This window comes from Crassostrea angulata, chromosome 5 (assembly GCF_025612915.1).
Source record: "Crassostrea angulata isolate pt1a10 chromosome 5, ASM2561291v2, whole genome shotgun sequence".
In the NCBI taxonomy this organism is placed as follows: Eukaryota; Metazoa; Mollusca; class Bivalvia; order Ostreida; family Ostreidae; genus Magallana; species Magallana angulata.
Genome location: NC_069115.1, coordinates 21,342,270 through 21,368,867, shown reverse-complemented (window position 1 = coordinate 21,368,867; position 26,598 = coordinate 21,342,270). Strand labels below are relative to the sequence as shown.

At 33.0% G+C, this 26,598-nt stretch overlaps 1 protein-coding gene across 1 annotated transcript; it reads right to left on the bottom strand.

The window, feature by feature from the left end:
* Positions 1 to 25,003, bottom strand: LOC128184156 (organic cation transporter protein-like). The gene is made up of 13 exons (XM_052853513.1): positions 24,854 to 25,003; positions 15,912 to 16,020; positions 12,428 to 12,586; positions 10,475 to 10,694; positions 9,858 to 9,961; positions 8,770 to 8,924; positions 4,549 to 4,717; positions 3,687 to 3,899; positions 3,152 to 3,378; positions 2,593 to 2,774; positions 2,177 to 2,328; positions 1,508 to 1,594; positions 1 to 141 (listed from the first exon to the last, which is right to left on the bottom strand). The coding sequence occupies exons 3-13, from the start codon at positions 12,568 to 12,570 to the stop codon at positions 114 to 116; spliced, it is 1,680 nt and encodes a 559-aa protein (XP_052709473.1). The 5' UTR covers positions 12,571 to 12,586; positions 15,912 to 16,020; positions 24,854 to 25,003; the 3' UTR covers positions 1 to 113.
* Between the last annotated feature and the right edge of the window lie 1,595 nt (positions 25,004 to 26,598).

Here is a 26,598-nt window from a genome sequence, read left to right as displayed (position 1 = left end):
TAATAATAATAAAATTTATTCCCTTGGAAAAGTGAAGAAAAACATTACTGGAATATTTTCAGACTAATAATAAATGAAAACAAATATTGTACACAACAAATAAACTTGAGTACTTAGAATCTCTGCCTGGCTGCATTTTCCCTGAAAAAAGAAGAGGAATTATAAAGATACATTATACAAGTCCATTTTATCAGAAAATAACAGTTATTTTCTAATATGATAGACTTGTATAATGTATCTTTAATTAAAGTCAAAACTTGTTAGTTCGTAACAGAGTCATCAAACAAATGAAGGAGATATGTGTAATAAATAGAATTCAGATTAAGTAAAGAAAAAATGAACAATTAACATTTTCAAAATAAGACATGCATGAATTTTCTTTAATTCAACAGCAACACAAATTATATAATTATGAAACGTTTTTTAGCAGCAGATTTTTAGACCAATAGTTTCATAAAAATGTTTTTTTTTTTTCAAATACGAGAGAGCACTAAATACCTGAATGCGGTGAGTATGGTGGCAATAAATCAAACTAGTACAATTTGTGTTAGTCTATTGCGTATTAGTCCACAGAAGGTTGCTGTAACAAACTATTTTCAATTAAATTAGCATATGTTTTTCAGTCTGTGCTAACACCTGATATTGTGTTAAGCAAGAAAAGCATAGATAATATTAAGTAAAACTTAAGCGATTTAGAAGGGGCGGAGAGAGCACCATCTAGCACCTTTTTAATTGCTTAAATTTAACTTAATGTGATCTAACTGTTTTAGAACATAACCCATCTTTTAAAGAGTATTAATTAAAAGTTCTGCGCCAAACATATATCTTGTGCAATTACAAACACCTAAGGAGTCACTCAGAAACTTCTCATTTCTGAGAACTTGTATTAAGTTCTGACAATGTGAGCAGTATATGCTTTTATATAGAACAGTTATTTAGCACATGACGGTTGGGTAAAAGTGGGTGATGTTCTTTAAACTATTAAGTAACACACAGTAATAATACTGTTAATTTATGACAGAACTAAGTCTTTTTACGTTGAATTACAGATGTAAATGTTTTTTCGGATTTATAATAAATACAACATAAAAATTAGGGTTAATACTTTGTATAATTTTGTCATAAACTTTCATATTTGCTTAACGTTAATTATTTTCTTGAGAGCAAATTCCATGAATTAAGCAATTCTATGCAGATTTTTTTTATTTTAAATGAAAAATTGTGACCAATTTTAATTTGTAAATTAATAATGTTTTGGCTCGGATCAAAACAATCATAAATTTTTTTGCCTGTACATCTCTGAAATAAACACAGTAACGTTTCAATTTACAAAACTATAATTTTTCCAGGCTTACAGATTATTTCAGTAATTACTTCTAGTGTATTTGAAAGCATAACAGCCTACGCAGAGCTAGTCCTAAAGACAACTAAATAAAATATATAAACCTACAACGATCTACTGACCTTGACCCTTTTACTTGCAATATTTACCACATGACCCACTTACTTGGCTTCCTCTTGCTCTGAGGACGCCGGATTCTCAGGAATGCTTGACTTGGATACCTTCTTCATCATGACAAGGTCAAATTTCTTTCTGTAGTCAAAGAGAATTTATAAACGACATTACATTGCAATTAACAACGCATGTACTATGACTTACAGCAGCAATAGTTTATCCTTAGTATTATAATTTTTATTAAATTACTACATGTAGTAATCAATGAGTCAAAAAAAATCATCTCTAAATATCATTTCGATGATCTCAATTTTAACTTTTTTTGAGCGCCAATCGTAATCACTCGATAAAATAACTTTTTCTTAATTTTCAGTCTGGTTTGTAAACTTGAATAAGTTGGTTTTAATGTGATGCAACAATATCTAATGTTGCAAAACTTTCTTTCGCTAAAGAATATTATCTTGTTTTTTTATGTTCTCAAAATCATTGGGGAATTAAACGTATGTTTATGAATATCTGCTTCAGTGTAAAAACAAGAACCGTTCCTAGCCAAATGAAGTTCATAAACATCCACCGATTACTTGGCATAGGTGTACCTTAAGCTTCACATTTACTCTTAAAATCAAAGTATGATCAAATTTTAAACCACCCTGTAATAGTGTACATCAAATATATTAATTTTAGGCGTGTTACATGTATATATGCAAGGTTTTGATTTACTTTCCAAAGTCGATTCCATCTTGAATCGTCTCCGGTAGTTTTCGGTTCAGGGTTTCTGGAAGCATCAGGGTGAGAAGTCCGGCTGTGACTGAAGATCCACCAAATATCACCAATGGCAACGCCAGCCCGAATTTGCCGCTTACAAAATCACCCTGTAATTACAGAGCATAAATTTTGATGCTTTTGGGGTTTTTTTGGGGGTGTAACCTTAACAAACACATTTTGTGCTAAAACGGCTGCTTTCTTCTACATATAACAACGAATGATTATTAGTGTAGAACAGAAACTCCATTTATTATTCAGATATCACTAGATACAAAAAAAAGCAAATAATTTGCGTTAACTGGATGTTGATACATGCACTAGTATACCATTTTTGTATATTTGCCGACCTCCCATCATCTTGCAATACTTACAGTGGAAGCTATGTAAGGCGCCGCCATTCCGCCAAAGCGAGCTATACAGGAACTGGTCCCCATCGCTCCGTTACGGACGACGGTCGGGTACAGCTCGGCTGTGTATATATAGATAACCCCAAAGGCCGCAGCGGACCCCATTTTCCCTATCATGGATAGGACTAATGTCAAGCTCTGAAGTTCTGTACCAAAGAAGAAAAAAAATTATAGTTACGGTTTTACAGTAATTCATAGTACTATAGGTATAAGTTCTGTGTCTTATGATAATCAAGTTTACAAGGTTGATTTTAATAGTGTTATAATTAAGATGACTCAAACATAAGGTAGAATAATATCAACCAAATAAACTGAATATTTCAAGAAACTTATAAGGGTATTTTGATTGTATAGAAAAAAATGAGTCAATGTATGGTTTCTTTTCCCCCAAATTTTAAAATTCGCATTAGAATTTAGAAAATGTTTTTTACATCTACCGATCGCTTTGAATAAAAATGGCAATGAATATACCAGTTGTACATTAGATTAAAAATGTTGTTTCTATTAGATAGTCAAGCCTTGCCTTCTTTGCCGTAAAGGACTGGGAATATTGTACACAATAGTGCGGCACCACCTATGAACATGATTAGGCAGTGTAACTTCTGTCTTCCTATTCTGTTAAGTAGCAACATGGACCCTATTTTGGCCGGAAACTCCACCACCGCTAGAATGAACTGGTTCAAATAGAAGTTGCCTCCTAGGTTTCCGATATGCATTGTCACTCCATAGTAGTCCATTGCAATCACAATCCTACCGAAAGTACAGTAGAGTTAAAACCGATTCTCTACCAGGTTACAGCCATACACTCCAAGACATAGTAGATGGATAATGAGGATTTATGTAAGCAGAAAGCTTCTGATTAGAACAAAAATAAATTTTGTTATATAGACAATGCAAAGACAATAAAAATCCATACAAAGAATTCCAATCGAATAAACCATTCTTCCAAACAGTCGCTGACCATGTATTAAATTATATCAGTACTTGTATTAAATGAGTGTACAGAAACTGAAAATGATATTAAAATAGCAGCAACAAAAAATATGTGTAACTCTCACCAGTTAAAGAACAGAATCATGCCCCGCACCAGCAACACTTTGTGTTTATAGACATGCCAAATTCTCTCCCCTTTCGGGATTTCTATTTTCTCGCCTACTATTAGGTTCCCGGTCACTTTTACGCCGTTCTTTTTGGCCACTTCCTGTATGATCTCCTCTGCCTCTTCCAGACGGCCCTGGGACAGGAGCCAGCGTGGAGACTCGGGGATTATCCTGTTGAAACCAAAAACAGTTATCGAAATGTCATGTAACTGTATATTGATGATCAGCATCACAGCTCCTTTTATGACCACAAATTGAATATCATTAAGTACGACATGAAATGTAGAGAATGAAATAATTAAATTTTCATGGTAAAAATCCTTTATGTTAAAGTATTAGGTTTGGTTAAATACAAAAATGAAAATTCCTTTATTTTTTTGTAACAACACGAATACAATATAACGAGCATGTAACTTTGCTTGAGTGAATAATATTGATAAAGGGACTCTTCATCATATTTATTATCATATTCCAAATTTCAATCTTACCGAAATATTCACCATCTTTATTCTTATTTATAAGTGTCTTTTTTCATTTAGCATACGGGTTAATTACATGTATATTTCATTGTATAAATACAGCACAAACATTTTCATTTTTTTCTCAAACTAATTCGAGTGCTAATTTTTTGTTTGCTGCAATACACTTTTATCAACTGGAGGTATATGTATATACTATAGTACACTACTTGTACAACATAAATATGACTAGACGCGCTTCTTTATAAATATAGGCGCATTAAGAATGAGAATGAATAGGAATGTAAAACCAACATTATTTTTTTTCCTTTCCATAAGTAAAAGACAACATTGGCCCCTACCACCAGTAGAAGACGTAGACAATACATGGGACAGCCACGGCCAGTTGTAGGTACTGCCAATGGCGGACGAGGGCACCCACCCCCGCCAGATACACCAACCCCACGGCAAAGAACATGTGAATGGGAATCCCCGTCATCACCCTTTTGGAGGGCCCCACGAACTCGACGCCTGTCAATAAAAAGATACACCATACTAAAGATATGTAGTGTGACATATTTTGATTATTTATTTACTCAATGCATAGAAGGTTTAGTAAAAAAAAAAATGGAGTCAAAAAGATTGCCTTGAATCGTCAATTTTTGTTGTTGTTTATTGTTACATCACATTAAAAATAAAATTAAAAAGAATATATTTTGATCAGAATTTGTAGCTATAGTTATCAAACCGTTGCATATATAGACTCTGGAAAAAAAAACCATTGCAATAACACATTGCAAATTATACAGTTTGAAGCAAACGCATTTATTTACTGACCAGGTCGGTCAATAAGATTACCTTTGGAAAAATCAAAGTACTGATGTACTGACGGGAGATGACTTTATCTATTATCATTTATTTCAAAATCAACTTATCTTGCATGGGAATTAGCTTCTAGTCTGTATTTAAATTACGCCTTTTTTTATTATATGAATTTTTAGACTTTTCCGACAAGAATTTCGATAAACCCCATATGAATCATGTTGTGTAATATTTAAAGATAGATTTTAAACTATGTATTAGTCATCGAAACAATTCTAAGAATCGTATGGATCCAGGCACTATTGATATCGAACTCTAGTCTCGTTCAACCAGACGCTCGGCTGTCTCCGTTAATCTCCGACAAGCAAGAGAGCCTCTCTGCTTGTCGGAGATTTACGGAGACATCCGAGCATCTGGTTGAACGAGACTTTATTAAACTCTTGCGTAGGAACACATGAGACTACAAAAATATCTAAATTGTTCGTATTATATAAAATCTGACTATTTTCAAAGTGTTTATAGATAAGTTTCCATGGAAAACAATGCTTCAGCATACATTACATCGAATGTTTCTATTATTTTCAAGAACTAAGCCTTGTCAGCGGTGATGATTTGTGTTTAGGTCCAAACACTGTTTCACTTTCGGTTTGCCAGAGTAACTGCATAGGAGAGTTGATTAAAATCAACTCCCAATTATTGTTTGACCAGCTCGGTTTTTTTTTCAATATCACTGTACTTAATTTACAACAAAGCGTTTTTCTTTTGCCGATTCTTATATATTTACTCTAATTTGCTGAATATCATATATGTTTTAGAAGGAAAGCAGAAGACCTGAAACAAATTTTCAAAGTGGGTTATATACTTGGTCCAAAATTTAACGCACTTTGAATTTTTTTCAACGTACGTTACCACAGCGCCCAACTTTGAAATATTCATTACGCGTTCAGAGAGAGAGAGAGAGAGAAGAAAGAGAAAAAGAAAGAAAGATTTTAAAAGAGAACGTTGTAAAATGAGGATCTATATTGAGCGGTGAAAATCTGTTAGAAACGAATTAAACTTTATGTTAACGATGAGTCTGCCGGGGTCTTACTGTTTAGAGTCGATGGGCCCTAGAAATGATAATTTTGACGTTCAATTTAATAATTTTCTTGTCAAACGTATGAAAATAATGGTCTGTTGCAAAAGAGCTCTCATCGATTGTTATCGACACCGATAGACAACCACATAAAATACAAATGACCATATCTGATATTTTTCCTTTTAGTAGCACAAAAATCTTTTTGATATATAAATTCAAACAACTGTAAACAAACACGTCGTATTACTTACCTCGTTCAACATGCTGCTTTAGTGCACTACAATTCCCGCGCACATGCGCAAATCCACCTCAAGCTTTAATCGTTTATGAATATTATATGCATTGGTAAATCACCATTATTCGTTTTCAAATCATTGCTAATACCTCGTTAATACTTCCTAATTCCAAAATTTTCTATAAACTTCTTTTTCATATACCTATTTATGCTGAGACAATTTGGGTCTGTTTTTCATCATCACAAAAATGCCGTTAAAACCGACATATATACCTTTCAGGTAAGACGACACGTTCCTCAAATTTTTATAAAACTTTTGCCAGGAATTTGTTATTGATATGCTACTACATGTACTTGCAATGAATTAGGGTACCTTATCAGGCATCTGTGCGAGATACTAGATTATGCAATTTTTATATAATCTTATTAAATTTTACAAATTTTTCTCCAATCGTAGAAGAGCACAGAGAGATGCATAATTAAATATGATTTTTGAAACCAATTTCGGATAAAATCAATATTATTTTATTGGAACTCTTTATCACCAGGACGGGTGCTCGCTGAACGTGTCGTCTGACCTTAAAGGACTTACTGTAGTAGGTCATCTACACATTAACGAACAAACATGCAAGTTCACAAGCAATTGAAGGAGCTTAGCAACTGGGCAACACACTAATTTTTCTCCAAAGTTCACGATTATTGAATCTTCCTGAAAGTAATTTGACAGTCTGTTTAATCAGCGTCTTCTAGTGATATATTGGGGGCCGTTTGTTTAAAGGAATAGATAAATAAGGTATTAATTTGGGATCATCAACTGGGTCGGTTCCTTATTTTCAAAGCTGCGATGCAATTTATGGAAAAAATCCATTTTATGCTAAGCACTGTCACTGGCAACACTTAAGAGAGAGAGAGAGAGAGAGAGAGAGAGAGAGAGAGAGAGAGGGTGTGTTGGAAGATGCAATGATTCACTCTAAACACAGCCACCAAAACAAAATAGCATTGGATATTTATAATATAAACTGTTTTCACTTGTACAAATGACAAAAATATATTAAGATAAAAAGATATAAAATCATAATATTAATCTCAAAACACAATCATTATGCTTTTTTTTTTTAAACTAGTAGGTTAAACACAATATGGCGCTGTTTTTTGTATCCCTGTTTATCTCTAGGTACCCAGACTGTGCACTTCAAACCAGAGGGAAAAAACTATTCGCAAATTGTGTGACAGCCATATGCACTGTCACGATCAGATTTGTTGGATTTCACTCAATGCTAAAAAGTTCAATGTTTTGCATTATGCATGATGATCTTAATATAACAGTCATTTTTAGCCACATCGTCAAATTTTATATTGTACATGTAAATTTGTGTAAGCAAAGGAACAAAAGGGGTATCAATTGTTTGAGCCAAAAAAAACCTTACGTTTCCTCTTTTTTTTTTTAAAAAAAGGCAGAGTAATTTATTAAAAACAAATCTTTTAGGTTTTAAATTTTTGATACCGTCTTCACACTATTTCCACGTTAGAATGTAAGGATTACTGGAGACCAATTAAAAAAGTCCTGACAAAATCTTCCAATATGTAAATAATTGTGTGTATCTTACAAATTAAACAATTCTTAAAATCTTGTTTTCAATATAAACGTTGCATAAATTTTTGCAGCATAAATATCACAGTTTTACATTTTTTCATAAGATGACCTTCGTCGTACGATTTGGTATCTTGGCATCTGAATTATGTTTGTTTGTTGTTTTTTTTAACAGAGAGTGGGATACTCCAAATGTTCAAACAAAACAGGTTTTTAGGCCACGATTAGATAGGTCAAATTAACTAGGCCGAGCGTTAGTTTTTTATACTTAAAAGTTCATGTATTTCAATATTCAATTTGGTGTTTTACTGCCGTTTTAACCGATTTTCCGAGCGCCATTTAATTCCACTTTTTTTTTTTTTTTTTTTTTTTTTTTACAGGACATCTATTTTTAAGAACATCATCAAGTCTGATTTTAATAAAGCTTAAAGCGATTTATAATATTTTTTTATTTATTATCAATTTCGTTCAAAACAAACTGAAAGTGCATAAAACGAAAAGCACATGTGCCGTACACAGACAAAATACATGTACTAATTAACCATGAATAGGAAATGAATTTTGTATATTAGATGAGCTACATCAATGTATAAAGCATCCCCTTGATAAGATTTAAACACACATTAAATACAGCTGGTAAGACAATAAGAAAGAAAGCCACAACAATTACATTAACCTTTCTTCGGGAACAAAAAAAAATCATAAGAAACGATTCCGATTCGTTTTTTAATGGAGCGGATTCGTATTTCAATGGGGCGTTATAGAATTTCTATGATCTATGGCAATATCTGTTATAAATTTCTATTGTGATTTTTCTAGTAGGAAAGTAAAAATAACACTTTCGTGTTTCTGCTTACTCAGTACGGTGGCTGGCACGAAGACCCCGTGACACGCCGCTCCCACGAGGAAATTCAGGACGACAAAGACGTAATAGTTGGACACGAAGGCCACACTCACAGCAGCCGACACCTGGAGCACGGCAGAAATTACCAGAGCCTTCTTTCGACCGATCCTGTAAAGATAACAATTGAACATTTCAAACTCTCTTACAGGAAATGAATTTCGCGCTATTTTCACAGAAATTTCGTGAAAACATTGAAGGGTGACAAAAAATCCGTAGATTGCTGGGTTTTCTTACAGCTAGATTCACAAGTGCGTTTGTTGTTGTTGTTGCAGTTTTTGTTGTTGTTGATTGCTATCCTTCATGCATTATTTCTATATTACGCCATTCGTTGAAAGTGTCATATAGAATTACACCGTTTTAACAAGAGCGTGGACTTTGCAATTGGGCAGTATGTGACATACCATACTCCGATTGTTGAAGGAGGGGTCTCCTTCATTGGCTAATAAATATCACTACAATCAACGCGATAACTAATGTCCGACTTCATCCAGAGATGTATATTTCGCTGAAACAGCATCAGTTTCACACAACAGAGGAAATCTTGGCAAACAACTGTCCGGTTTTGACAATCTATGAATATTGATGAGATTCTCTTAGCGAATTAGAAGATGGGAGATCAGTATTTGAAGCGTGTATTGATTAGCAGATTAGATAGTAGCAGATAGTAGTATCCCACAGGAAGTCCAAGCTCTTGTTAATGTGGTACTAAAATCATAGATACATGTACGCTAAACCGCCAATGTCAATCTACTATGTTCATCCTCAATATTTAATATCATTGGTACAGCTCTAAGAATGATGACGCCATCACTTTGGCGGTGAAGTATTTCACTTGGTATATTTATCGTTTTTGAGTGAAGGGTAAGCAAAAAATCAGCAAAAATTTAGTGATTCCTTTTCAGATAATTTAAACGGATCGTCAAGTAATTACATGAAAAAATCATTGCAAATTTTAAAAAATTGGAGTTTAATGTAATTCACATATTTAGTAAACTTTTTTATTTATAGCATATCATGCAGTATGTGATGAAATCTACGTACACATCTGCGAGACTTCCGAATCCAACATCTCCCGCTAAAACCCCAAAGTAGAAAATCATCTGAGCATGGGAGGTTTTGAGTGAATCGTCACACACCAGGTTCACCTATTTGTAAAATGCAAACATCTAACTTAATCTACATGCAACCAATGATGAATTTATGTATGAGACAGTGCATATTTGATATTTCACACTTTAGATTAACAAGGCTTCATACAGAAGGGATACTTTGACCGTTCGGGCCTTTATGTTTCAAATACACAAATAATTTAGGAAGCATTATTAATATGCAACATGAATGTATACAAGAAAGGATGTTACATGTATTAATTGCAACTGTAGAATTAAATTAAACAGAATTATGTTAATATCAATGACATAATGATTGTGACAAAAAGTTGCCTTATTAAAGATTAGAAAAAGCCCAAAGTCTTCAGGTTATACATGTATATTTCTTACAAGAACGTGCCTCTTCTCATTATTCAATCCTCACGAGCTTAAAGTTAAAAATCAAAGCACCCTGATTTCATGTACATGCACGTAAATTATTGTTCAAAGTAAATGATTTATTAATCTTCCGAAAGATACAGCTCAAATAACAATTAAACCTATACCAACCTTTGATGCAAAAGTTTCCTGAAATACGGACTTGTCATACACCCACTCCGTGCACTTGACTTGCGAGGAAACGTTAGACTTGTACTGTATTATATGACACCTGTCATATTTATAAATCGAATCCGGGTCGTCGGGATCAGGAATGGACATATTGATCAGTTGCCTGTGGTAGTCGCTTTGCTCCAAAAAAGTATCGTTGTCATAGCCTGGGATTTTGCATCTGCAAAATAGTTGTAGAACGATGGAACGATCACAGTTATAGTTCTAGAACAGATTGTAACCATCAACGTTATAAATGTTGAACATAATATTATACGGATCATTGTTATAGTTGTAGAACATATTATGAGGATCATTGTTATAGTTGTAGAACATATTGTAATAACGATCATAGTTATAGTTTTTGAACATATTGGAGCAATCATAGCTATAGTTGTAGAACATATTGTAATAACGATCATAGTTATAGTTTTTGAACATATTGTAGCGATCATAGCTATAGTTGTAGAACATATTGTAACGATCAAAGTTATAATTTTTCAACATATTGTAAAGGTCTAAGTATAGTTGTAGAACATATTGTAACGATCATAGTCAAGGTAAAAAACATATTGTGGCGAACATAGTTATAGTTGTAGAATATATTGTAACATATTGTAACGATCATTGTAATTGCTGTCAAACATTTTGTAGCGAAAATAGCTTTAGTTGTAGAACATTATGTAGTGAACAAAGCTATAGTTGTAGAACATATTGTGGCAAACATAGTTATGGTTGTATAACATATTGTAACGATCATAATTTTAGTTGTAGAACATATTTTAACGATCATAGTTATATTTTTGAATTATATAGTAAGATCATACTTATAGTTGAAAAAGTATTGTAGTGGACATAGTTATAAATAGTTGTAGAACATATTGTATCATAGTGTAACGATCATGGCTTTAGTTGTAGAACATATTCTAGCAAACAAATTTATAGTTGTAGAATATATTTTAGCAAACATAGTTTAGGTTAAGTGGAACATATTGTAACGATCATTATAGTTATAGATTTGGAATATATTGTAACGACCAAAGTTATAGATGTAAAATATATTGTAACAATCATAGTTATAGCTGTAAAATGTATTGTAACAATCATAGTTATAGCTGTAAAATGTATTGTAACATTATACTAATAGTAAGTTGTAGAAATAGATATTGGAACAGAATAATCATTATTATGATTAGGTATAGCGTATTGTACATGTAAGTAGGAGGTATGTTTTAGGTACCTGTGATCGGTAGGTGTGTGGTAAGTATGCCAATACCTTTCAGTTTGTGTGTACAAATTTTACCTGTGTTCGCCGGTATGTATCGCGTACCGGTGAACCTGCAAATGTATAATTTTGTACTTTTTATTATTTTAGGTAAATGTGTACGTATACAGGCGGTTGGTAATTGTAAAGTAAGCATACAATTTGTTGCCAATTTGCCAATATGCGGTTTACCTGTAATCATGTGTGTGTGTGTGTATACCTGTAATTTACCAATCATTAGATGCATCCACTGTTAACCTATGATCAGTAAAAGTATAATATACCTGTAATAAACCATGACTTACTGTAGTTTCTTTAATATTCAAGGGTATCAATTTTCGTGGAAATCACAGTTTCAAGGAAACGTAAATTCGTGGCCAATGACCCAATCAATAAAAAGAAATTGCATTTCAATGAACATTTAAGTTCGTGGATCAACTTAACAACGAAATCCACGAAAATTGGTATTCAACGAATATTGATGAAACCACAGTACCTTGTGTGCACTATTTATCTGCAATCATGCACATAAGTTATATACCTGTAAATGACCCTTCAGTACCTGTCTGCACTATTTACCTGTGATCAGGTGTATGCATTGTACATGTATACCTGTAAATGACCATTTAGCACCTGTGTACACTGTTTACCTGTGATCAGGTGTATGCATAGTGTAGACCAGCATCATCATGTAGCAGCCCACGTTGATGGCGGGTATACACAGAATCAGGTAGAGCCGCTTCTGGTAGAAACCGAACTCGCCGACCCTGACCAGGATGTCGTCAAACTTCATGGTTGGTGGATGAAGCCTGTAGATCACATAAAAAATCAAGGAGCAGATTTGAACAAAAATAATACAAGCTTGACTGTTATTTACGATAAGTGATAGAAACTAATGACCAGGCCTGAAATGGACAGAGTTTACACATGTACAATGTAAATGACCGGAGAAAGAGCCGCAAATTGTTTAGTACATGTAGACATGTTAATGTACATGTACCAAAATTAAAAAAAACAAAACAAGAAAATAATATTTTTATAAAACAAATATGAAGTAACCTATGGAACGGCTATAAAACAATTAAAAAGAAAACACCAAATAAATTCTTGAATTTCACTACCCCCCCCCCCCCCCAAAAAAAAATTTAATTAAAAATCCCCGATGATCACTATAAATCTAATCAGAAATCAACACATATAGGGGATGAGTACAACGTGCTCAAAGGGAAATAGAAAAAATAGTATGTTGCTGGTTTACGTTAATCTATGATTGCTAAATGATACTAACTAATAAAAATATTTTGTTTTGCCTCGGACTAGAATGTCGCGACGTCATTGGATGAAACGCGTCACGTGGCTGACTTACAAATTTCTTTATAAGGCAAGCGTCAAAATTTATAGGGCAGCATGGCGGACGTAACGTTATTTGAACTGATTTTCTACACAAACGTTTGTTTACATATCAAACTTTAAGTCCTCGACAAAACAAAACACTTATTAGGTTTGTTACTGGCTGTTTAAAGAAATTTGTGGGGTCGGTAAAGTCCATAGCCTTGCCTTCTATGGACTTTACCAACCCCACAAATTTCTTTAAACAGCCAGTAACAAACCTAATAAGTAATATTAATGGGGTTACCATCACTTGAAATAAAATTTAAAAAAAAAACTACTAACAACCATAAAGTAAAAAAAAACAACATGAAAAATGTTCAGTAAATCTAAATAACAACACATACATAAATCTTCTTTAAGAGCTAGGGAAATAGAGAAAACAATAGATCATAGATAACAAGTTAGCGAGTATTAAAAACATATGTGGTGAAGATTTTGTCCAGTGTGTCGTCAAACTTCATGGACCAGTAATATACCTTAAAATGTAACCTATATGAAGGGAGAAGTAATGGGAAGATAAGTGTTACACACTGACTAGGTTTTGAAAGGACAATGAGAGATAAGGGTTAACAGTTAATGGACCGGCCATCGAATGACGGGAAATCAAGGCCATATTGCTGTGAATAAGTGTCGTGTTAAACGGACTCGGACAAGTGAGAAAAGGGCAACGGCATAAAAAAGAACTAAAAGTTTTTTAAAGTCAGTTTAATAGAATGACGATGAGTGATAAAAGGATAGTGAAGACAAAAAATGTAGCAAGGAGTATCAACAGAAAATCTCCCAGATATGATGAATAACTTTAGGGTAATTTTAAACATACATGTATCTAAAGTGGATTGTTTTAAAGTGAAAATTCTTGTTTCGGTGTTATTTTATTTGCCAAAAAATTGGAAATGGGGTAACAATAACGCATTGTGAAATGTCTGTAGGTGGTCCTCAAAGAGAAATAAATTCAAAAGGAAGAGCGAAACCAAATACGCTAATCTATGTTTAAAAAGTTAAATATTCTATACCGCCATGGAAGGAATTAAAAATCCCTTTTACAACATGTCTCACGCATCTTATCATCAATACACTCAAACGGAAACCTTAAAACTTTAAAATTAACATCAATGGAAACAAAATGAAATATTAAAAGACGAAAGAATTTCACAACATTTGTAGACGAAAATAGATTGTCATCAAAAAATGAGCACAAATATTATCACCAAAAACAATGTCTGAGACGCAATTGCAAGAGGAAAAAGTGGTAGTCTTGTAAAGAGAAAAACATTCAAGACATTATATAACAAATCTGATATTCATAGAGACTATAATTCAGTTACTTGGCCTCAACAGAGAGAGAGAGAGAGAGAGAGAGAGAGAGGGGGGGGGGAGGGAGAGGGAGGGAGGGATGGTTAAATTAAGATGATTAAATGACTGAAACGGAATGATTCGCCTTTTTTTATTTGTCAGTTCTCATTTGCATAAAAGAACTGAGACCAACATTAATATTCGGCATATCATGTATCAATATCATTATAAGTGTGAAATTATAACAATCTTTCTTTTTTTGAGGATTCGACTGAAAACATTTGCTTTCAAAATAGAATGACATTTACTTAAACTAGTTAAACACAGTCATTTCGTTTTTACCATTCATGCTAAATAACCCTCATTTGGTATTTTCCCATGCACTAGATAATATCACTTGATTCAACTTTTTTTGACCTTATCGGCCTATAAAGTTGGCAATCTCTCTCTCTCTCTCTCTCTCTCTCTCTCTCTCTCTCTCTCTCTCTCTCTCTCTCTCTATTTTCTACATTGTTGTCGTCAAAGATTTAAAGTATCGGATTACACGGGTGTAAATATCGGAGAGAATCCCTGTTTTAGAAAACAAAAACTGACACTCGGGTATCTGAAAACTGCATCTGGACACCTAAAAATGGCCCCGACCATACAACTCTATATTTTAATGAGACCATTTATACTGCTGGCATTACAGGAAAACGTAGAACTAAATTATGATAAAGCATGAAATTGTATAGACTGATTTACAATGTGCCACCATTTGCTTACTATGATTGTAAAAAAAAAAAAAATTAAGTTTTTATGTCATATGTAATCTTTTTAAGTACCGCAATTTACATTATTTTTATGAATATATTACAACACAAACACACCTTTTTAGAAAAATTATTTTGTATTTCAAATTTTTTGCAATGAATGTTTTTTGCTGATTTCCATACCTAACCCCCGTAAATATAAAAGGGTATTGAAGTCAAGACGTCGGGTATTAACGTATATTTATTTTTGGGGGCCACATTTTAAGTTCCTGTATGGCTATTATACATTTACGGTTTACGATTTAAAATGCACGACCTTGACAGCTTATAAATTTATGCTTTTCTTGGAAACATTTTTTTTTCGATTCATTCATGCATGACTAACGTTTGGCATGGCGACACGGTTGAGATATTTCTAATGCAATGGTGTTGAATGAACGTACATTGTCTTTTGACAATTGTGTACTTTTAATATTGTGGCGAAATGTGCTGACTTTCATTAGGGAAGAAATTCGGCATCATTTAGCATATTCACACAAACATTTATTTGAAAAAGCATTTTATAATTCATTTATTACCGGTTATACATTTACATGGTGTTATAGATTTGATTCTTGTAATTTTTACAGGTAACAGTAATTAATCTTTTGTGCATTGTTTTCTTCCTTCGTTGGCAGACGATTGTTAATAGTCTTACCTTTTTGAGAAAAAAAGAAAACCCGGCGTCGCTTGTATATTTATATACACGTCCCCGATGCGCTGCTGATAGGTAAATGATGTTTATTCACTTTCAACACTCGACTGACCTAAAAAAACGGCCTTCCATATCTAAAAGTGATCGCTTCACACATACTCAGCACAATAAGGCATATGTTGACAATACAGGTTTATTTTCTTTTCAATAGAAATGATTTATAGACTGTGAAATTCACTAGAAACTTATCGAGTTATCATGAACATCACCTAATGTATGTAAATACACCAAAGAGATAGAAAAGTCATAAACAGAATGAAAATCATGTTTTATGCAATTTGTTTTTTTTTTTCAAATGTAATGAGAAAGTCACAATTTTTCTTGGTAAATGCAAAAAAGAGTGTCTACGTTGTATTTATTTGCAAAGTGAGATATATCCCTTTTTTGAAAAATATGCTTAATACTAGGTAAACAAAATTCTGTTCTAAGGAAATTCAGCAAGTAAAGATGAAAGTAAGTTAAACAAGAAGCTCATGGGCCACATCGCTCACCTGAGCAACAATTGCTTTCATAAAATCATATTTATGGAGTGACATATACAAAATATCTCGACAGTGTGATAGAACAGATCCTGTATAAAAAGATTTATTTTTTTTTTCTTCAGTTATTTTTATCATGTTGATTATTGAGCTAATTTTGGACAGGATGATGATTTGAAAGTCACATCATATAATGAGCATTTACAGTTCTCAATAAGATTTTGAACAAATATCTGTACACCTACCTCAAACTTTGAGCCCCTGGTGGGGCCCAAATATTAACCAGGGTCTAAGCAATTAAGAATCAACAATATGTCAAGATGTTTGAATCTAAGCATAACCATGTATTACATTGTACATGTATAACATTTAAGTTTAGAAGAATATTTAATTTTTTTTCTATTCACAAAGAACTATATATGATAAGAGTTAAATTTGGCCCCCTTAATTCGCCATTTTTTAAGTGTTTCGGGTACAATGAAATGTTAACTAATTTTTTAGAAGAGTTGATATAACATATATTTTCCATCTATTTATTTGATCTATTTGCACTCACTGGCAGTATCTGACGTCAGAAGTGACGCCATTTCTATAATTCAATCACAATCAGCCAAAAATTGACATTTTTCTTATCTATTTACGAATGGGAAATATAGAGCGCATGCTTGAACAAGGAAAATTTTTTTGTCACTTATTAGTCTTGGCTAGATACATCTCTGATTAAAATATTTTATTTGTTCAAGAATGCGCTCTATGTTTTCGGGAGGAAAAACTGCTTGAAAACAAGCTGTTTTACGCTAAAAATGCAAATATGGCGGGAAAAGGTTGTCTTTACAATGTCATTGTTCTAAATTGTGGGCACTTGAACCAAAATGAATATTATGTAAACACATCACATACATATCTGTACTAAGAAAACAAAGAATGATAGTAAAATAATGATGTTCATTTTAGGGGGACATTTTAGGCCCTTATCATATATAGTCCTTTCACCGTAGTATTTTTATAAAAAGATTTTTCTCTATATATTCCCATGACAAAACTCAACCTCCGTAGCCCCACCCTACCTCCGTGGATCATGATTTGAACAAACTTGACTCTACCATACCGGCTTAAAAGCTTCTACATGAGTAACAGCGTTTCTGGCCAATTGGATGTTGAGAAGAGTATCTTTAAAGATGTTTCTCTTTTTATACCTTTGTAAAAATTTGAACCCTCATTGTGGCCCCATCCTACCCCCGAGGATCATAATTTGAACAACTTGAATCTACCTTACCTTAGGATGTTTCCACCGGAGAAACAGAATGTCTGGCCCATTGATTTTTGAGAAGATTTATTTAAAAAGAAAATTATCTATATTTTCCTATGAAAAAATCAACCTCCCCATTGTTGCCCCAGCTTACCCCAGGGATCATGATTTGAACAAATTTTAATCTTTTCTACCTAAGGATGCTATCACAGAGTTACTGTAACAGCTTTTCTTTGCCCATTTCTTTTTTTTTAAAGAAGATCTTTTATGATTTGTTTCTATATAATTCAATGTATTGACCCCCATTTTGGCCCCATCCGAGCCCCGGGGTCATAATTTTCACAACCTTGCATCTTTACTACCTGAGAATGCTTCCACATAAGTTTCAGCATTCCTGGTCAAATGGTTCTATAGTCTGTCCCAAGATATTTAAGCAGCACATTTGGGCGACTTTTAATAAAAATACACATACATATGCATTGTACCTCTCAAAGAAGTGCAATTGAAATAGTTGAAAGGGATATTTTCCAAGATAATTTAATTCACACATTATCATCTTTCACTCGGAAAAATTCACAGGAACAAAAACAGATTCTTTACGTAGATTTATAATGGGGACTGTTTACATCTTTTCTCCATTCGGAATACACTCGAAATACATACAGTGGGTCTGTGCTCCATATTTTTCTCATTGTTTAATTAAGGTCTATTTGAAAACAAACCGATTTTAATCAATAAAAACGTGGAGAGATGACCCACTATACCTTAAGAATATCATTTTGTATCCCAACAATTGAACGTTTTGAAAAAATAATACAAGTCCGGTAGTTCGTGGCCTTAGTCACACATAATATTTAAAAAGCCCACTTTATTGTGTCTGAAATGGCTCAGTGGTTAGAGCACCTGGCATAAGCTAACCTTATATAACCAGGGTTTTTATGTTACGGGTTCGATACCATCAAAATTTCCGACAATATTTTTTTCTTATTTTTTGTTAAATATATTAAAAACTGACTATAGTTAGAAATTTTGCTTTTGCAAAGTTTTATAATAATATATTTGAATAGATTTAATTGGGGGAAAAAAATTCAAAATTGTATTTCACTACTAAACCGAATGGGCATTTGCGCCACCTTATTCCCCCATCTTCTTTTTCATACTTTTGAATGAACCCTGAGGTTTTTATAAATATCAAGCAATTAAGCCAAATGTGAATCCAGGATATCTTGGGACAGAGTATAGAGAAGAAGATCTTTGAAAATTTCTCAACAATTTTTGATAATACCTAATTATCGCTCCTTGAAAAAGGGCGTGATCCTTAATTTAAACAATTTTTATTCCTCTTTGCCTAAGAGTGCCAAGTTCGGTTGAAAATTACCCATTGGTTCCGAGAATGTTGAAAGTGTGAAAAATTTACGAACGGACAGACAGACGGACGACAAACAAAATGTAATCAGAAAAGCTCACGTTACCATTTAAGACTATATTTATCTCCTTAAGAAAGAGCTTGCATGAAGATGTGGAGAACTGAAATTTCACAAAAACATACAGAGTTTTTTTTTAACCTAAAAGACAGTTAATGGCTTGAGAAATTAATTTTAAGCTTTGAGGTTAATCTGATTAGTTATCTTCTTAGAGCCATTTTAAAGAGGCATGGTCACGATTTTGGTCAAATTTTATTTTTCTGTTTTTATTATTTGCAATGCTTGAGGAATGCATTTCTAATGATCAAATGAAATTTTGGTGCGAGTCGTTCAGTTTTAAGCAAGATACGGGGCTTACAATTTTTCGTCGTGTAAACAAGGTTCGTGCCCTGTCTTTGTTTACATAAGTTCAATATACCAGTAAAAAATCATTTTAAGCTGATTTATCTATCTTCTTATTCATTTTAAGCATAAATAAACAGTTCCTAACGATTAACACATTCATTTTAGGTCTAAAACTGGAATTTTCACTTCAACATTCAAAATGTAAACAAACGCTTTGTTTAACTCATCAAATGACACTCAAATTTTGGTTGCCTATTAAACATACCTTACTGAAGCATTGTAAACATTAAAATCGAAAAATAATTCTTGACCAAAATCGTGACCATGTCCCTTTAACAAGAGCTTTGGTAGTTGTGTCAAACGGCAATGTGACGAAAGCCTGTCTATTTTATTACTAGGCATTGAGGATCTGATGTATTATAAGACACTTTCGCAAGAGGAGAAAATGTATAAAAATAAAATTTCTTATATTTTGAGGTAGATTAATTTTTAAGATCCGTATGTATATAACAAATTACGTCATTAATGCATGATTATTCTGTATGATACCAAATGTCGTTTTATGATAGACAGTACAAAAGATGTATATGACATGATGAATTAATTTTACAGCGTTCAAAGGGTCACTGATATACCCCCTTCAGGTTTCAGCAAATTCAAAAATTTGTAGACAATGATTCTATATGTTTATCAATTATCACCGATTAGAATGCCTAAACACACGTTATCAAAAACAATGTCCGTGACTCTACTGTTACTTAAATGTATTTATACATGTATAATCTGCAGTAAACTTCCTATACACTATTGAAAAACAGTAGGCTTTGCTAGGCTACGTGAAAATGAAAAAAAAAAACACGTTACTGTTGATATATCAAATATCTTTACGGTGGTTTCCTTTGAAACATATACAGATGCAAGTTTCTATTATTTTAAAAATGCCATCAATGATTATATTTTTTTTAAATTATCAGTTGAAATATGAGGCTGAAAAACGGGCATTGGAAAACTCATATGAGATTCTGCTTTAATCGTCATTCGATTGCTCGATCTTATCAATAATTAAGATCGTCTGCATCTAGAACCATTTCAACAAGAGCTTGAATGGACTTTTGGTAGTTGAGTCATATAGCAATATGACGTATATGTAGGCAAGTCTAATATAGGCCTGTCTATTTCATTGCTAGTCACTCAGTCATGGCTCTTTGAGAATCAACCAGATTTGTCTGGCTTTTGAGCTATTTCTTAGACTACGCAATTGGTGCATATCGCTTGAAACAGTGTAATTTTAAACTTGTTTAGACGCAAGAAATAGATAGCTATATACGTCCTACTGAAAGTCCAGTCTCTTGTTATACTCTGTCCCGGGTTTTTGCTTCCATCACTTTTTGATGATTTTAAAAAAAAATACACATGACTGTATAATAGCAATGGCCGTCAATGACAATAATCGTAACGATCAAACTCTTATAAGGTGACGCAACTAAAAAAAAACAAAACGTTGAGTCAATTGTGTCCTCAATTGGAACAATTTTAAAGATGTTTGATTTAGTTTCAAGTCTTGAGATGTCATTGCATCTTAGCTCACAAAATACAAAACATGTCACAAACATTAATTGTTACTTTAGTGCAATCTTCGAACAGTTGAATATATACTATTATCTGGCAAATTACTTAAGCTGCTACATGCACAAGTATTAGTATATTTGAACTTGGTTTTTTGAACATGGATATCAAAAACACCCCCCCCCCCTTTCAAAAAAAAAAACACCTAAACACTGCTAAATAGCATTTATTGAATAAAGTTGAAAATTCCCATTAGTATTTCTGTTGTTTTTAAAATCTCTAGTTTAATTCTGTTTTACTCTGCCTCAAAACTTCGAGATATCATTGCATAGTTATTACCAAGTTTCTAATAAACAGCTTGAGTATAATTATATTCTAAAATAGTTACCTTTAGCTCGATGAAATATTCCAACAGCAAATTTTAATTCATTTAATTCACGTGAACCTTCCAAAAAACTATGCACAACGACACATTTTCCAAAGCACGTGCCAGACAAAACGGCTTCTGAATGCACCCCAAATTACATCAGAGATCTTAATTCTCGTGAGTTCTGGTTAGAAGCAGTAAACGCTTACAATTATACACCAGAACCAGACTGGGAAACTTCGATGCCAACAGAAGTAAAGGAATTTTAGCGAAAAGAAATTTTATAAAAAGGTACAAAGTAAAGGAATGAATCTGAGTTTTGTTTTCTTAAACTTTGAAATTTTTGATTAAAATTTTTAATTGTTTTGTACAGAATTTATCTGTACAAAACAAAGAAAAAGGCAAAGAAAAAATCATCACATTTTGGCACCTCCGTAAAATAAAAACCTTAATTATACGCCGTGTACCTAACAACCAAGATGCATCTCCTATATGAATTTTTTTTCTAAATGAATGAAACCTTCTAAGACGCCAGTGCGTCTTCATCGAGTTATCGCTCTTGGTTAAGGTCATTTAGCTAAATGAATTTGTCAAAATCTAGTAAATGATTGCAGAGTGTCTTTTTGGTGCTAGAACTATATGACGTCATAATTGATTTGAAGAAACTTTTCCCGTGCTTTACTGTTTTAAAGGAATTATGTAGAAAATTAAATAGTTCCTTGACATTCAATGTTAAATCATGGGAAACGTAATTCCGATATCTATATTCCATTTGACATCATTTTAAAGAGGAGGTCAAGAGCTTGTTTAATTCCATTTTGGGAGAGACTGTAGGCATTCTAGATATAATTTATTAGTCAAAAAATTGACAAAACTCCGACATTTGTTCCTTAATTCCTTCATATTTCATTGAAAATGACAGTTTAAAACATTATTTTTCATTGTGTTTACCAAAACTTTTAGCCCCGGTACACCCTATCAAACAAAGCTATTGTTATTGTAATGTTATTTTATTTCGCATCATTGAAAAAATTTATATCTTAAATTTTTATTAACCTGTAGGCACCTTTCATTTACTAGATCTGAAGCTTAACAAGTTTCTTTGATCAATGTTAGGTACATGTACCTATATAATTATGTGAAATTCTGTTATACATATACCAATTTTAAAAATCTAAAAGAATGTAAGCTGTTCATTAAATCTAGCTGCAGATCTGTAAGGAAAATTCGGGATGACTTACCTATACAGAATGTCAGGAGCTATGATGATCTGCAGCTGTGTTTTATGCAAGTTTAAGTATTTTTGTTCCTCTTTTTACGGAATACTCGTATAGTAAGGAGTTAAATGTGTGTAATATTTTTCCCTTCAGAATAATTGATAAAAAATTATATATATAATTTGATGACAAGACGATGATCCTATGGAAAGGGTTCAAAGTTCAATAGACACATGTACTGTGTTAGTCCTATTGCAATCATTCAGAGAAAGATGTAAAACATATAGTACATGCGCGGATTCAGAAATTTTTACCAAGAGGGGGGGGGGGGGGTTGGTCCAAGGTATATCTGTGATAATTTTACTATGTAAATTTGAATATTTTCCGGGGGGGGGGGGGTCGGGACCCCCCTGACCCCCCCCCCTCCCCTAGATTCGCGCATGTACTAGTACTCTGAGATGTTTCATACGGAATATGAAGGTTGCTAACGCAAAGAGGATATTTTCCCTGCAATCCTAGCTACCTTCCATTTTCCCATGTCATGAGTTTCTGATCCGCTCCGCTCTACGTAACCGTTTATTACGTAGATAGCGAACTCTTGACGTGGGAAGATGGCTACGTTCATATCCGGATGAAACGCCAAAAAAGAAAGAATTTTATTGGTTAATATTTACATTTCAACTGTCTTTGTCTGTTATAACATTACGAATCAATTTTGAAGCCTAAAGCGCAAAAATCTTATAAAAAATGAGCGACACAAAAAGGGTGTGTCTTATACCATAACTGAAAAACGGTATTGGCTGCGCCGCGTAGTAACACATACCGGTAGCATGTGCTACGTGAAAAATAGCGGGTTAAAAATGTTGTTTTTACAGTATACAAATTGGAAGTAATATAAATATAAGTAATAAGCAATTATTCTTTGAATATTATGAGGTGATAATTTCGGTCGGAGCGGGGTCAAATTTATCATAAAGCCCTTCAGATTTTGTTGGATTTGATCACCTAATACTCAAATAACGATTCCTTATGTATGGACAGTTCTCATTATAATGGGGATAAAAGTATCAGATTTTCCCATGCATTTTAAATGTTTATCTCCAAAAGAACTTAATTTTCAGAGGTATCAACTTCTCCGGGTGAAAAGAGGGGACATGTGAGAGAAGAAATCTTAGCGGTCAAATCTATCATAAAGCCCTTCGGGCTTTCTTGGATTTGACCACGTCCCAACCAAAATTATCACCTCAGAATACTCAAAGAATGATTCCATAAATAAATAGCATGCCCCAGGTTTCAATTGCCATAACGTGTGATGGACTTCACTCATTTGTTGATTTTCTCTATAAATTCACAAATCTTTCGTCAAAGAAAGGTTAACAAAAAGGGAAAAATCGTAAGATTTGGCACTTTTATCCCCTTTTAAACGAGAACTGTACATACATGTACAAGGAATAAGGAATCATTCTTTGAGTATTATGAGGTGATCAAATCGGTTTATTCCCACGAAGCTAACATTTTGAAATTCTTATTCCCACCTAGCTAAAATTGTGATTTTCACACCTGAGTGAGCACTTGGTATAGTCTGTTTTAGGTGTGAACTACCTCACCCCTGCGAATGTTATTGTCATTCAAATTTTAGACCACGTGGTTTTATTTGACCCTTTCAGTTTCGCAGTAAAAATCGTACCTCGTGTATAAAATCTATTTCACAGTACATGTATCTAGGTTCTTAATATAGTAGTCAAATATAAAATCATTAATTGGTGAATAAAATGTGTTCTAGAAATAAATGTGACTATACAAAAATTAGTTTTTGTCTGCTGTTGCAACAACTAACATGCTTAAAAGAGATCCCTCCTGAGGATTAATTTTCGATCCGCGCCTGACCTAGTAATAACATCAGTATTGAAACAGACTATACCATTTTATGCAGAATGTTCCTTGAAAATGGCTCGATATACTAAGTTTTAATGCAAAACAGACACCCATTATTTTTTTTTAAAACATGGTATTGCATACCACAAGCATCAAACATGGCTATGATTTTATTAAGCAACCCAATGGTTATATTTTCAACCACTCTTCACGTGTTTGAACACGAACGATAACTCTGTTCTGAATAATATCGTTTAATATAAATAACTGCTAGATGGTAAAATAAGACATACATCATGAAAGCTTTTCCTGTTTTAACATAAATCACAGTAGGATGTGATATGAAAAACGACCAGTACTTACGTATTTTGAGAATATTATCCGAACACTTATACTTCCGCTCGAAATTTCACAGGAAGTGAACAAATATCGGTGAAGTCTCGTGAACTTTCATTCGAGCACCTCTGGATTTATTACTTACTTAGCAACGATAAAGAAATCATTACGAACACATTCGCAGGGGTGCACCCCTGCGAATGTTATTGTCATTCAAATTTTAGACCACGTGGTTTTATTTGACCCTTTCAGTTTCGCAGTAAAAATCGTACCTCGTGTATAAAATCTATTTCACAGTACATGTATCTAGGTTCTTAATATAGTAGTCAAATATAAAATCTAGAGGTTTATTGATTTTAAACTTTATCTTCATTAATTGGTGAATAAAATGTGTTCTAGAAATAAATGTGACTATACAAAAATTAGTTTTTGTCTGCTGTTGCAACAACTAACATGCTTAAAAGAGATCCCTCCTGAGGATTAATTTTCGATCCGCGCCTGACCTAGTAATAACATCAGTATTGAAACAGACTATACCATTTTATGCAGAATGTTCCTTGAAAATGGCTCGATATACTAAGTTTTAATGCAAAACAGACACCCATTATTTTTTTTTAAAACATGGTATTGCATACCACAAGCATCAAACATGGCTATGATTTTATTAAGCAACCCAATGGTTATATTTTCAACCACTCTTCACGTGTTTGAACACGAACGATAACTCTGTTCTGAATAATATCGTTTAATATAAATAACTGCTAGATGGTAAAATAAGACATACATCATGAAAGCTTTTCCTGTTTTAACATAAATCACAGTAGGATGTGATATGAAAAACGACCAGTACTTACGTATTTTGAGAATATTATCCGAACACTTATACTTCCGCTCGAAATTTCACAGGAAGTGAACAAATATCGGTGAAGTCTCGTGAACTTTCATTCGAGCACCTCTGGATTTATTACTTACTTAGCAACGATAAAGAAATCATTACGAACACATTCGCAGGGGTGTACCTGTATAAAAATCACCGGTGATATGTAGTCATATATTCTTGACAATATTGATTTTAGTGTTATAAAAATTTAGATTTAAGTTCTATCAATTATTCAAAGGTTTAATATTTATAAATTGAATAAATAAAATAAAATAGAAAAATAAAAATAAATAAAATTGAAAAAAAATAAACTAAATTTAATAGGCCTAGCAAGCAATTGCTTAAATAAACAATGCACTGCAGAAATTGATGGCTTAATTAGATCATAGTTATTTTGTTTCACTTATAATTAAGATGATTTACCTATTAACAGATAGGAATATGAAACTTCAATCAAACCAATGCTCGATTTAATTGTCATTAATTTTCTTTATATATTCTATACAATTAACTATCTTATACATGAACATCATATGTGGTTTATGTTGTGTTCTTCTAAGATGTAAAGGTTCCCAGCCCAGTCTATCATACAAACATGATCTAGATGAATTACTAGTAACTCTTAACCCAATAATAATTCCTGCCGTTTCAACCTGTACCTTTTCAAGCATAAAAGCAAAATGGATTTCTTTCTATGACATGTTTCAGTAATCTAAGTACATCCAACATTTCAGCCTTTTCATGTATATTTGTTATATGATTAGTCCAAGTTCCATCAGCCTGAAAATGTAGTCCTAAATGTACATGAGCATTTGATTTTTTTTATATCATCACCACCTTAGCCAAACTGTATGCTGTGATAATTCCAGTGCTTTCGTAAAATTTAACGTTA